Here is a 14,371-nt window from a genome sequence, read left to right as displayed (position 1 = left end):
AGTCACTAGTGAGTGATCTCTCCCTGTCCTTATTTCAACGTTCCAGCCTTCTGTTATATATTCTCTCCCATGTCCAGTTGAGGAGGGGGAGCAATTGAGCAGCTTTGGTGGGCACCTGGTGCCCAGCCAGGGTCAACTCACCGCAACAACGTAAGTGCAGCAGGAAGAATTCAGATGGGTTAATTATCATAGAAAACTCTGAGTGTTTCAAGTAGCCTTTGGCTTTTCTTTACCAGAAGCATGAGAATGAAGTGACAGGCATCAGGGAGGGTGGGGAAATTAAGTAATATGTTGAACATTTCCTCTATTGTTAGGTATCAGTAACGTTTATCCTAACGTGTCACGCAACCTGAAATCGTGTCAATGGAAAGGCTTCACCAGAGACTGCAACAAATGCTTTACTCAATAAAGGTCATTCATTCAGTTGGTGCTGTTCATTATTTAGCTTAATTGTGAACATAAGGCCAGCTCTGACACGGAACAGTTTAAAGCTAGGTAGGGTTACTGCTTCCAAGACTGGTCTCATTGCCAGATGGAATTCCAGCAGAATTGTCTGGAAGATGCAGTGTGAAATGTTTCTGCTGATTTAAAGGCAGTGTGGTTTTAGCAGGTCTGAGCTATGCATCCCGTTGCTTTGTTTATCTTAGTTAAGAATCAAGTGACAATTTGCTGTGTATAAATACGTCAAAAAAGTGTTTCATAGCATATTTTTCCTTTGAAGTCAATATAAAAGGTCCTTAAAATACAAGTAGCAAATGCAGAAAAGACTTTGCCTGCTTTGGTTTTGTTAGAAAGTGCTCTGCGGAATCAGATCTCTTCTCACTGCAGCTTTCTGGCTTTGTGCAGAGCAGAAGCTTTTTAAAGGACTGCAATGACAGCTTTCTGATGTTCTTGAGACACCAGCAGGTATTCAAGACTGCACCTCCCACCAAGAACTTTGCATTGTAATTTCCCAGTGATTTCTAGCACCTGTGCTCTGCTTCCTAAAAAAGAGAATGAGACCGGTCTTATGGCTGCCAAAAGATACTCTCATCTACGTTGACCCCAAGCTAAAAAGACATCTCTGATCCTCTTCCCCTTCTTTTACCATTACTGATGTCCACAGCCCAGTGAGGAGGGGTGGGGGTAGTGGTTTTGGTTTTGTTTTATAAAGAGGCAGGAGACTGAATTAGGAGCTAAAGGGATGAAGCACAGACAGCAGTCAGGCTTATTGTGCAGCACAGTACTTACAGGAATGCAGTGAAACAGGTTGCTCAGAGAAGTGATGAATGCTCCATCCCTAGCAGTGCTCAAGGCCAGGTTGGACAGAGCCTTGAACGACACAGCCTAGTGTGAGGTATCCCTGCCCATGTCAGGGGGTTGGAACTGAATGATTTTAAGGTCTTTTCCAACCCAAACCAGTCTGGGATTCTGGGATTCTAAATGTCTGGCTGTTGCAACACTTGAGCAGCAGGAGTGAAGAGGCCCTGCTAGTAGCTGCCTGGTTGTCTTACTATGCCTTTGTTGCATGTACTGGTTCAAGGTGGAATGGGATGGGAATGAAACCGGAGAAGACAACAAAACGAGTTTGTGGAAAGAAAGAAACAGCATGGCAAACAGCTCTTCAGAAACCATATCCCTTCTTTTGAAGTCTTCAGGACAGTTTCAGTTATGTTTACTTGTAATCTCTTACACATTGTGAAATGCCTCAATGTGTACTGCAGAGAAGCTGGAGATTCAGGTACACAACGCATACAAATAGAGTTGCTGTGTAAAAAGGATTTGTCCTGTTTCCCGGACACAAGTACTAAGGACGCAATGCAGCTTGTAAAGCATGCTCTGCAAATCCAGTATCTCTCATACGGATCAGACACACTGCACTTGAGCAGACAGAATCATTGAATCACTGAGGTTTGAAAAGACCTTTAGGATCATCAGGTCTATCCATAAACTCACACTGCCAAGTCCACCACTAAATCATGTCCCTAAGCACGTCTATAGGTCTTTTAAATACCTCCATGGACAGCAACTCCACCACTACATTGGGCAGCCTGTTCCAACACCTGAGCATCCTTTCTGGAAAGAAATATTTCTAATATGCAATCTAAACCTTCCCTGTGCAACTTGAGGCCAATTCCTCTTGTCCTGACACTTGCTACTTGGAAGAAGAGACCAACACCCACCTCACTACAACCTCCTGTCAGGCGGTTGCAGAGAGTGAGAAGGTCCCCCTTGAGCCTTGTCTTCTCCCGACTAAAAAACTCCAGTTCCCTCAGCTGCTACTCGTAAGACTTGCTCTCTAGAGCCTGCACCAGTTTTGTTTGGATGTGCTCCAGCACCTCATCTTGTAGTGAGGGCTCCAAAACTGATAATCTGTAGAATGGATGTACGTTAAGTTGACACTTCATACAACATCCAACTCAAAGGCACTGTGGAACTTCTCAGCACGTGCCCAGTGAGCAATCTTCAGCATATCTCCCTATACAACAGCCAGTGGGACCTACCTGGTAAGAACTTGTACCACTTGACACTGTGGAGATACTTCCCACTCACAGACTTCCAGCAGATCTGGAAGATCTTCACCAGCTGACAACCACGTGTTTCCAGATACATATTTACAGTTCAAAACTGAAGCCACTCCAAATATGGAGACACAAACTCCAACTGACATACACTTACAAACTGTACAAGTGCACATTTCTGCTCTTTGCACTACAGACAGGTGTTATTCCTTCCTCCCATTCTCTCTGGTCACAGTTCATTGCTACAAAACTCCTGAAGTAAGATGAATCGTAGCATGAACCAGCAATGTAATCACAGACCTTTCCACCTTCAATCTAAAGTACTCCCAGAGGAGTTACTGTAATGGCATGCCTCACATGTTCCAGAGAAAAATTAACTTTTGCCATATTACAGCCTATTGCTCTCACTTCAGCAATGCCACAACACAGTTTCAGTGTATAACTTAATTCAATATATACCTGACCACAAAGCCTTTCTTCATTCGAGTCACATCTTTCAAATCACATGTTTAAAGGGATATATGCAGCTTTTTTCCAGACATTCCTATTATGCAATGGTTATCTAATCTCTCTGTGTGCCAGTCAGTTATAGCCTCAGGACATTTCGAAGCTGCTGCATAAAAAGAGGAACATCCTTTGGTTTCAATGCACTCCTAGATATAGAATTTCAACACAATATACAATGAAGTGCTAAAAACTCCTGCTAACCCAATAGCCCAGGCAACGTTTTAGGAAACTATATATACTGACTCCACAAAAATGCCACATAATGGTTTAGAAATAAAACTCTACATCCTGTGGTTGTCAGATTCAGCTCACACATGCAGAACTAATGTAGCACATAAGTAATTTCTAATACTATGAACGCCATGGAAAATACCTAAGATTCTTCATTCATTTCAGCAATTTCCACACTATCCAGATTAATTACTTGAAATTATATCCTCCTCAGAAAGATAGTAATACAACATAGCAGCCCCCCTCAACAACGAGCACTTCAAACTACACAATTAAAATGGAGACATCAATAGAAAACCAAAGGAAATTAGTATTTAATTTGCAGCTAGATGAAAAGGACCTTCCTCTGGAAGGCAGGAGTTCACAGCATCAAGACTTTGTAGGGACCCTTCAGAGCTAAAACCAGTTTCAAATGTACATGCTAAGAACAACTGGGAAGCTTTCTAGTATGTATCTTCTTAAAGCTGGGATTTAACATCCCACATGCTATGCCTTCTACCATTAGCCTAGCAACATGGGGATTTCTGAACAACCTTCTTCTAATAGGATATGAACATCATTTCTTCTGTATTGGATCAAGTCAGGAAAAAATCTGTGTGACTGTCCTTATAGCTCCTGAAAGCAAAATTGCTTGTGCATGAAAATAAACGTGACACCAACCGCAAGAAAAAATGGCAGAAGGAATTAGCCCCTTGGATATCAAAGTAAATACTGACGTGATTATAGATCAGGAAGGATTAGACATTGTTAAACTGATACCATAGTGAACTGCAGCCATTTGCATCATTGAATAAAGGTTGTTCTAGAAATAGCCTTAGGAATGGCATCTTCTAGTACTGCCACACCAAACTCTTCAGTCTTTTGCCCTGATTGTGCAACCTGTGACTTTAAATGTCTGAATGCTCTAGGCACTATAGGGTGACAGTCATATTGCACCACAGGCTGAACAAAGACGATAGCTACCCTAAAGGAATGATGAAGAATGGCTATGTTTTATACCTGATCTCTCTTGAGATCTCAGGTGACTCCCTGAATCAGACATCTAAAATGAAGTACAAGTTCATTTCAACTTCATATAGGTATAGATGAGTACATCTAGAGACAGAAGATTTGGGTTTTTAGCTTGCTGGAAGAGAAGAGGAGTCCTAATTAGAGATTTAGAGAACCATGATCCCTATAGTTCTTTCTTTCTGGCCCCCAAAACCATGCACTGTCTCCTGTATGATGTACTGTATATCCAGCTCTCCCCAGACAGTTGTGGAAGGTCCGAGACAAGTCCTCCCTACAGCCTCTTGGTCGGGCAGCCTTCTGGAAAACAAAAGGTGCAGGATCTAATTGCTGTAGTATGAATAAGCCAGTGAACCCATTCAGGTACCAACCTTTTGGGTTGGGTGGCAGCATCCTTTCCACCTCTGTTTTTGAAGAAAATTTTGTTCAGATTTAGGATGCTTGATTTGCAAGTACAGATTAGGATAAACTATTGGGACATCCAGCTCTGCCAAGAAGGCAGATGTTCTAGGCACTAACAATAGAACATAGAATCACAGAGTCATAGAATGGTTTGGGGTGGAAAGGACCTTAAGATCATTCAGTTCCAACCCATGGGCAGGGACACCCCGCACTAGACCAGGTTGCTCCAAGCCCCATTCAACCTGGCCTTGAACATGAAAGTACTCAGGGAATTTCAGTTGGGTACCATTGAGTTTCACATTCCCACTAGCACACGAAGGTTTTGTAAAGAGCACTTTTAGGTGATCTTAAAAATTATTAGGTGCAGTCTTTAGCATATTTTATATTCATCCCTTGTTATGAGCTATTGTAGTTCTGTGGCTCTAGGCTGAAGCAATAAAGGGCACAGCAAAACAATTTCTTATCATTAATATCTCTCAGTTTTATATTTATTTTGACATTTCCCTCCCTTTCACCCCACTTTTCTGGTGAGCAAGATTAGCTGCTCCTCAGCACAGTGAGCACACACAGTATTAAGCCAATTGGTCTGGAATGAAATGGCCATGAGACTGCAAAAATCTGACACCAAAATCCTTCTCAGTTGAGTGACAATTCAGTGATGATAAAATGGATGTTCAACAGCGCTCTTCTTGATAGGATTATAACTTATAGTGGAACTTTCAGCTAAAACTCATTTCAGAGTTCTGACAAACTAAGGTCGCTCAAAGCTTTTAATGGAGAAATGCCACTGAGTGACTTGCCATAAAGATTAAAGGAGTTTAACTTGTCTGACATACTGAAGCCATGAAGGTGAAAAGTTTGGTTTCAATTATGAATTGCATTGTTCTGAATCCGTTTCCTACAGATTATAATGAAACATCTAACGAGTCCTTGTGTTACAAGTTACAAACATAAATATGGTTAAAGTAATAGATATTTGTGGAGACAGAAGATTCCAGTGGTTTCAGACCATTATTTCCATTCTAAATAACGGACTGCAACAACCTTCCTACATAATGATATCTAACTCCTTTGTCAAAAATCAGAACACCCACCAGTTATTTAAGATTGCAAAGCAAAGCCCTATTCTTACTGAAATCAATACAAAATGATCTATGAATTTAATGGAACAGTGTACAGCTCTCTCAAAACTAGTCAGTACTGTGCTTTGCAAATAATATTATTATCTATGACAGATAGCAAACCACTAAATTAAAACTTCAGCTTTTATATATCTGTCTCCTGTGTATTTTGCCTGGAAATATCTTCCAAAATTGTCTCAATTCTTTAAGAAACTTTGTTATAAACTACTTTATTAGAAACTAGAAGCATGTAACTTCTGAACTATTCATTTCCTAACTCTTGTGTAAGAAGTTTCTCTCTTCTCCCTCCTCCTCAGACACCCCCTTTTTCCTTGGGTCTTGGTGTCCTCTAGTGGCGAAGGGTTATGACATGTAAAGCTATGGGAGCATTTAAAAGCATTTAAAAGTCCTCTCCTTCCTTATGATATTCATCATCTCTGCTCCAGGGAATTTTCAGGTCTCTCAGTAAATAGATTCTTGAAAGAAGCTGATAATCTTAGCTTGACAGCCTGTAATAAGTTTACTGAGGGAAACAACAGTGAGTTCAGCAGCTATTTGAACTTAGAAATATGCCCCAAGGTTGAATTAGTTAGGCAGTTTACCATTAACCACCTGTATGTTGTATTATTTTTAGCTTGAAAGCAAAAAGCAGATGCATTAGAGACTCTCATAAACGTGCCTACAGAGTTTAGATGGGATTTTCAGCACATTTCTACAGACTTCGACTGTACAATCCTATTTCTAAAAATTAAGTTTATGACAAAGTCTTGATTTTGAATGTGAATTTCCAACTTTTTTGAGATAATGATGAACTGTAATGAGTTTCTTAGTTACTCTGTCTCCTGTACTCACTCACAACACCTCAAATTACTCAAACCCCAGTTATACAATTTCACACCAGGTCACAGAAAGACTGTGCAAGGTGTAGGCCAATCATAATGATGGATATTGCTCCAGCCATGCTGGGTCACACGAAAAAGATTTCTACCTCCCCACCATCTAGCAGACATTCCCTCAGCTGCACACAGCTCCAGAAGCACACCAGTCATAGTGGCTGGTAATCATGGAACTGCCGCTGCTTAGCATGAAGGTCTCGGAGAAGGACAGAGGCAGATGCCTGTCATGAATGAAATGCAGGTGTTAACACGGTAGAGACAACAAAGTAATTGTCATGCTCAAAGCTAAGATATAGCAGGCAACATTTTTTCCCTAAAAAGAGGGAAGTAGAAACATATTTCATAGAATCATAGAATGGTTTGGGTTGGAAGGGACTGTAAAGCTCATCCAGTTCTAATCCCCTGCCATGGGAAGGGACAACTTCCACTAGAGCAGGTTGCTTCAAGCCTCTTCCAACCTGGCCTTGAACACTGCCAGGGATGGGGCAGCCAGAGCTCCTCCAGGCATTCTGTGCCAGCACCTCACCACCCTCACAGGGAAGAATTCCTTCCTAATATGTAATCTAAATATACCCTCTTTCAGTTTAAAGCCATCATCCCTTGTCCTATCACTACATGCCCTTGCAAAAAATACATATAATCCAGGACAAAACTAGTCTTTTAAAAATGACCATTCTGCATCTTTTTGCCGTGTGTCCTCTGTAGAAATCTCTTAATCATATTCCATCAGACACAGATATTTTTGAATAATGAGTGAGATCATAAAAAATTATGAACTTGATTCAGTGCAGACACAAACAATTTAACAGGGATTTATGAAGGTCTCCTAACATACTTTGCATATGCCTGTGGTATATATACACCTTTTATATATATATATATACAAGGTTATACATAGGGTATGTATAAATATATATAAGTGACTGATATACACAAGATATATAGGTCACTCCAGTATCTGAGCTAACAAAAAGGATGTTAGGTAGAAGTTGGGTCAGCTGCCTTTCATTCAAAGCATCTTCTGCTTTCAGGTCATAATCAACATTCATTCTAATCATAGCAACTGTTATTTCTAATGGGTAGTCAATCTGCAGCAACCTTTCATCTTCGAATCCTCCTCAGTTTCCTCTCATCTTGTTGCATGCTGATCTTGTACAGTAAAGTTTCCAGGAATACATATCAGATACACTGTTACATAAAATGAACACCTGCTGACTTGGAGCTGAACCTAATAATGCATGTTAAAACACCAACCTTCTTTCAGAGGGCCAGTTCCTGCAGTTGTACTTTTCTCAATGGGACAGACCCTTAGATTTTGTTCATTGACAGTCATCAACAACTCCTAAAATAAAATGAAATCAAGAGTAAGAATCTTCAACAATAAAACATGTAGTAATACAATAGATACATCAAAGACAAAAGCAATACTACTATAGATGCCACATAACGGTTTTAAACTGTAGCCCAGCCAATTTTAAGTAACAGTAAACAAAGTACTTACGATATTTGCACAAAATTGTCTATGCTTTTGTCCTGGGTTCAGCAGTAGCAGTCATTTTTCTCTTTCTCAGTAGCTGGTGCAGTGCTGTGGTTTTGACTTTCAGCCTGGGAACAGCGCTGATAACACCAATGCTTTTAGTTGCTGCTCAGTAATGTTTACTCTGACCGAGGACTTTGTGAGCCTCATGTTCTGCCAGGGAGGATGGGAAGCCAGGCAGAAGCAGAGACAGGACCCCTGACCCAAACTGACCAAAGAGGTATTCCATACCACAGCACGTCATGCCCAGTATAGAAACTGGGGGCAGTTACCTGGAAGGACTAGGTCACTCCTCGGTTGGGCTGGGTATCAGTCGGCGGGTGGTGAGCGGTTGTATTCTCTTCCCTTGTTATTTCCTGTATCATTATCATTATTGGTGGCAGCAGCAGTGGTTTGTGTTATACCTTAGTTACTGGACTGTTCTTATCTCAACCCATGGGAGTTACATTCTTTCAGTTCTCCTCCCCATCCCTCTGGGAGCGGGGGGAGAAGAGGAGGGAGAGCAAACGGCTGCATGGTTTCTGGGTGACAAGCTGGGCTTAAACCATGACAGCTTTATAGCACAAAACTACACTGGGTTCTAAGTAACACACACACTAACAAAAAACTATAGCCTCAGCAAGAGAACATTGGCAGAGTAGTTGTTCTATTGTGGATCAGGAGTACAGGCTGCATACTGACCCCAAAGGGAGGTATGAGAGAGGAGAGGAGTAAAATTGTCAGAGGACCAGCCAATGTACTGTATTCCTCATTATGTGGATTCAGGGATGGGAAGCAGTCGGGTTCTGTTACAGCTGAAGTCAGGAAGGACTTTTACAAAGTACAGGTCCTCGTTTGACAAACAGAGGATGCTCAGCATTAAAACTCAGGGGTTCTACCAGCATAGCTGTTCCCAGAAAATGGCTGCTGTCTAGGAGGTGGTGAGCGATGCCTTGTCATCGCTTACTGTTTGTTGGGAGTTTTTGTTACTATTTTCTTTCTTTCTTTCAGTAATTAAACGGTCTCTATCTTGACCCACAAGTTTCTCTCTGTCCAACATGTAGCTGTGCCTGGGATTGCCCGGACCCAGGGGCACTTGGCTTGGTTGAACTCCATGAGGCTGGCATTGTCCACCTCTCAAGTGTGTCAAGGTCCCTCTGGATCCCATCCCTTCCCTCCAGTGTATCAACCAACCACACATCTTAGTGTCATGTTGGTGGCAAACTTGCTGAGGGTGCTGGATCCCACTGTCCATGTGATTAACAAAGATTTTAAACCGATTACTAGATGATAATAGCAGAGGTCCCCTCCCACCCCAATAATTCTGTGATTCTGTAATTACTTTCTGAATTATCCATATCAGTGACTCAAAGCAGCCATTGTTAGCTTACAAATGAGATGTTGAAGAAGGCTATTCTAATCTCTAAACATTAGAGAAACCCCTGTCCATGGCAGCAGGGTTGGAACTAGATGATCTTAAGGTCCTTTCCAACCCTAACTATTCTATGATTCTATTCTATTTCTTTTCAGAAAGGGTTGCGTTAATATGGCCTCTACTATCCATACAAATTCAGTAACACACCTGGAGACAGCATTAGAGAAACAGCATTTACAGTTTTTCTGATCTATTTGTTAAAGTCAAGTGGTTTATCAGGAGGACTCCAGGCACTCTGGCAATGCTACACTTTTTACTCTAGGCTGAAAGCTTGGAGATTTTGACTTTCACAACTCAGAATACGAGAACAATTCAGCTCAAGCACCAGCATGAACGTAGTTTTAGTTATTGCCAGAGCTCAAGCAGCAATGGAGAACCAGCCTGATACCAACATGCAAACGAAGGAACAAAGAACCTTGCTTTGTTAAAGAACTACCTGCCGATTTGCTGAATCACCTAATACTGGGCAGGCTCTTAATGGCAATATTAGAGAAGACATAGCAGCAGCCTTCCTCTTTCCAAAGTTGTCACATATTCTGTATCTGTCCTTTTCACTGAAACAGGGTTTAACTGGAAAAGATCACCAGCATAAGTGTAAATGTTATTCTGACAAGAAATTATTTTTTCCTTTTGATAGCAAAGGAGTAAAGCTCATATTCCTGAATCCCTGAGTTTTTACTCAAATAAACCAACACCTTTTCTCTGTTGTACAAAAGGGATTTCCCCCTCCAATACATTTTGGAAGTTAGAGATGTGTCATTGGAAAGACATTTCTAAGCATGGATCCCTTGATCACGGCTAACAAACCTGGCACACACACGAGGCTAAACTACTTTAGTGCTGGGTCTGCTCTTTGCACAATGGTAGGGCAGGTTCTGAGATAGGTGCACAAAAGGACATGTGCTCCATCTGCTCCTCCGAAATCCCCAGGATAAGGGAAGGAACCACACAGGGCTTTTTGAAGAGGAAGGGAGGGAGGGAAATGCCATTCGGGTAATTTAAGGGGCAGATAACCTATGACCACCTTATTCCTGAAAAGGAAGGTCTTTAAACAGAGTTTTAGATGAGGCAGCGCAAGGTGCAGGCACTGAACTCAGGCGTGACATGGAACAATAACCCGGTACTTACTTCTCAGTGAACCCACTACTTGCTCTTCTCAGCTCGTCTTCTTCAGAGCATGTCTTCTTCACCATGGAGGCCGCCTCACGATTTCAGGGTAGTGAGAGATAAATCCCCCACGAGGTCTCTACCACACGAAAGCCTGCGGGACCCTGTTCGGCCAAGGCAAACGCTGCCCGGCCTGGAGGCAGGGCCGTGCGGGGCTGCGATGATGCCGGTGGGAGCGGACGGGTTTGCAGTGCCCCACATTAGCGCCTGGTTTTTACAGCAAAAGCCTAAAACATCCCGACTTTTCCTCACAGGAGCGGCTTCCCGCCCTTCAGCAGCTACCAGTCCCTGCCGCTCACCGCCGCGGCTCCGCCTTCCCCCGGCCCTCCAGGGCTGCTCCAGCGGCGATGCCGCCGCTACGGGACGGGGCGGGAGGGGGAGAGGGAGGCGGCCCGCGGTGAGGGTTCCGCCCGCTCTCCCTCCCTTCCTTGTCCGGCCGCCTCACGGAGCGGGCCATGGCCCGCAGGTTTGGAAGGCCCTGCGGCTCGGCCGGGTCGGGGGAGCGGTGAGGGGCGCAACCGGGGCGAGGCGGGGAGCAGCCGCCTGTGGGGTCCCTCCGCCTCGGGCATGTCCCCGCCGGCAGGGCCCTCTGCTCGGTGTTAGCGCCTCAAGCCGGCTGCGGGCGCGGTCATGGGGACGGCGTCGTCCCTGGTGAGCCCGGCAGGCGCGGTCGGGGAGGTGATCGAAGACACGTACGGCGGGGGCGAGGCCTGCGAGATCCCCGTAGAGGTGAAGCCCAAGGCCCGGCTGCTGCGCGGCTCCCTGCGGCGGGTCGGTGCCTCGCGGCCCGGCGGCCTCATCGGGGCCAGCTTCAAGTCGACGGCGTCGGTGCAGGAGCTGGAGTGCGTGGCCGAGTACGAGCGGCTGAAGAAGGAGTACGAGATCTTCCGCGTCAGCAAGAACAACGAGGTGGCCTCCATGGTGAAGAAGGAGGCCAAACTGGACAGGGAGAACAAGCGGCTGCGCGCCGAGCTGCAGGTAGCGCCCGCCGCTCTCTCGGATGAGGGGTCTGAGCAGAGAAGCTGTGGCAGGGAGGTGATGGGTGAGGTGGCTTTTCCTTCCCAAGGTGCTGGAGAAGTGGTGCGTGCCTCAGTGCTGTCCTGGTGTGACATTGGTGTGCGGTCAGTGTGTGCCTCTGGGATGGGGACCACAGGGTCCCTGGGTGAGGAGGGATAATATCGTTGCATTCAGACCTGAAGAGGAATCTAAAACCTTTTATCAGTGCTTGCTTTCACTCGGTATATTAAATGTTTTCAGGCACTTCAGAAAACCTACCAGAAAATCCTTAGAGAGAAAGAAAGTGCATTGGAAGCTAAATACCAAGCCATGGAGAGAGCTGCTACTTTTGAACATGATCGAGACAAGGTCAAAAGGCAATTCAAGGTATGGCTTCACTCCCTTTCCTGGGAAAAGGACCAAAAAGAAGATAAATGTCATTTGGGTACATTTCCCCAGTGAACTCTTCTCCAATAGCTTTTGTGAGGAGGACCCTTTCTTCTTATAAAAAATAATTGGAATATCATTGCTGTAGCTGTCTGTTCTGTTTAGGATAATCTTACCATAACATCTCTGTAAGACTGAGGAAAAAGGAGAATATGCAGTGATGCATCTTGAACTAAATTCCTGTGTTATTTGAGCCCAGAAAGTACTCATATTTGAGAGTGACAGGAAAACCTGGGCTGCAAACTGACACATGCTGAAGGAATGTATAAACACAGAGCTCCGTTATTTCTGAATCAATTTTATGTATAGTATTGTAATGTTAAACACTGCTAGCTTACACTGAAGAAAAGTGTGTATTGGTGCATCTCTTGGCTGCTGAAGTGTGATACCCAGTTAAAGACAAAGCGTTTGTGCTTTTGGAGAGGTGACTTGGAATGCCAAGCTGATGCTTCTGCTTTTTCCGTGCTGCAGGTGGTATTCCTACCACCCAAAACAGAGCAGTAGGTCTGGTTTTGCTGGTTTTGCACTGTTTTCAAGATTATCAATACCTTTAATTGTAGCAGGTGTTAATGTTTGGCAGACATATAAAAGGATTGGTTTTGACCTTATTCAAGAAAATGAGACTTAAAGAAGATGTCATCTCTTTGAATTTAGGTTCATGTTTTCTTCCATATGTAAATGTAAAAACAAAATACATGCAGGAATATAAGGGAGCCTTTGAAAAAAGTTATTACATATGGTGGGTTTAGAAGACAATAAACTTTAAAGGATACAAAAAGTTACTTACCATTTTTAATAAACTTCCCCGACTAATGCAAACTTCTGACTTTCAGAACAGTATGCTGAGGTTTAAAATGGTAAAATTGTGAAAACAGGTCATTTAAAACTATGTTTTCCTGCTCATTTATAGGCTCCTGATGGCTTCTTGTTTGCATTTTCATGCCTTTGCCTGCTAAGTGACTGCTAGAACCTGATTTTTCCAACTGAACCAGATAGTATGAATTGAGGAACTGATACTGATTATTGAAAGATTTATGGTTTGTATTTTTCTCTGCTCACAGATTTTTAGAGAAACTAAAGAAAATGAGATTCAGGACTTACTGAGGGCCAAACGGGAGCTAGAAGCCAAGCTTCAGAGACTCCAGGCCCAAGGAATCCAAGTGTTCGATCCTGAAGAGTCTGATTCTGATGATAATTGTACGGATGTTACAGGTGAGAATTTCAGCCTCAATATTTCATGTTGGAATATGGCTGAGGTTTCTGAGTGGTAAAGCACAAGTCAAGTACTTAGGTCCTACAAAAAGAAACATAAAATAGTTTAAAGGGTAAAAGCAGCTGACTTCACAGGCTTGGTTTAGATTGTGGGAACCCCACATTTCTAGTCCTGTGAATGAACTGATGAAGAAAGTAGAGCACTGTCTTGTGTGACCTGAACACTCTTTTAAATTGTTCCATGAACAAGTCTTTATTTTTCTAGTCTTTTCTGAGTTTTCTGTTTCTAGATCTGAGGATCACGCTCCAAAGGATCCAAAAAGCACACTTGAGACTAGAGGGAATCTTAGAATTACTGTTTATGAATAATGCAGTATGCCAGTCTCAGCTGCTGTCCTTTTCGGAACAGCAGTTAGGTATTTAACAACCATGAACTGACCAAAAGAGTAATTTTATTGAAGAACTTTTTGACAGGAAAGCCCTCACAATCTTAATGATATAAAAGGCAAAAGTTTGTTGTATGCTGTAGGAGGTATTTGATAGCATGGGAAGGATTCAGATAGGCACGCGATGAGTCCACTGGCTTTGCATCAGGTTCAAAATAGAGCAATAATAGTAGCAGACTGTTAGCACTTTAACACTCTTAAGGATACCCGCCATTATTTCTTGTACCATGAAGGGTTATTGAGGAAAAACTGTGTGCAACTGCTGTTGCTTAACCTGTGTTTTGCTTATAGAGATCAACTGTTACATCTTGGCAGGAGTATAAATATGCAATCTTTAAAAGTAGAAATGTTTCAAAATGTTTTATGTATTTTTTCTGTCTTTTGTGTTAAACTGATTTTTTAATTCATATTTCCCTTACCTTTTTCTAAGTAATTTTCAATTTCCTGATTTTCTCCATGGAAGGTTTATTTAGTGTCTTGAATGTT

General features: G+C 42.9%; 1 protein-coding gene across 3 annotated transcripts in view; it reads left to right on the top strand.

The window, feature by feature from the left end:
* Positions 1–11,174: 11,174 nt before the first annotated feature.
* Positions 11,175–14,371, top strand: part of NPHP3 (nephrocystin 3) — a 28,716-nt gene continuing 25,519 nt past the window's right edge. The window contains exons 1-3 of one of the 3 annotated variants that reach the window (XM_061374913.1): positions 11,175–11,762; positions 12,042–12,167; positions 13,289–13,439. In XM_061374913.1, the coding sequence (XP_061230897.1) occupies positions 11,415–11,762; positions 12,042–12,167; positions 13,289–13,439 (625 nt within the window). In that variant the 5' untranslated portion in view covers positions 11,175–11,414. The remainder of the gene's footprint in view (positions 11,763–12,041; positions 12,168–13,288; positions 13,440–14,371) is intronic. The other 2 variants (XM_061374912.1, XM_061374914.1) reach the window with 2 other exon arrangements.

Source organism: Neopsephotus bourkii, unplaced genomic scaffold, assembly GCF_033783945.1.
Source record: "Neopsephotus bourkii isolate Nb327-2 ecotype Australia unplaced genomic scaffold, CSIRO-AGI_Nbou_v1 NB_1655, whole genome shotgun sequence".
NCBI lineage: Eukaryota > Metazoa > Chordata > Aves > Psittaciformes > Psittacidae > Neopsephotus > Neopsephotus bourkii.
Note: the sequence above shows the minus strand (reverse complement) of the source record. Positions and strands in the feature narration are given on the sequence as shown.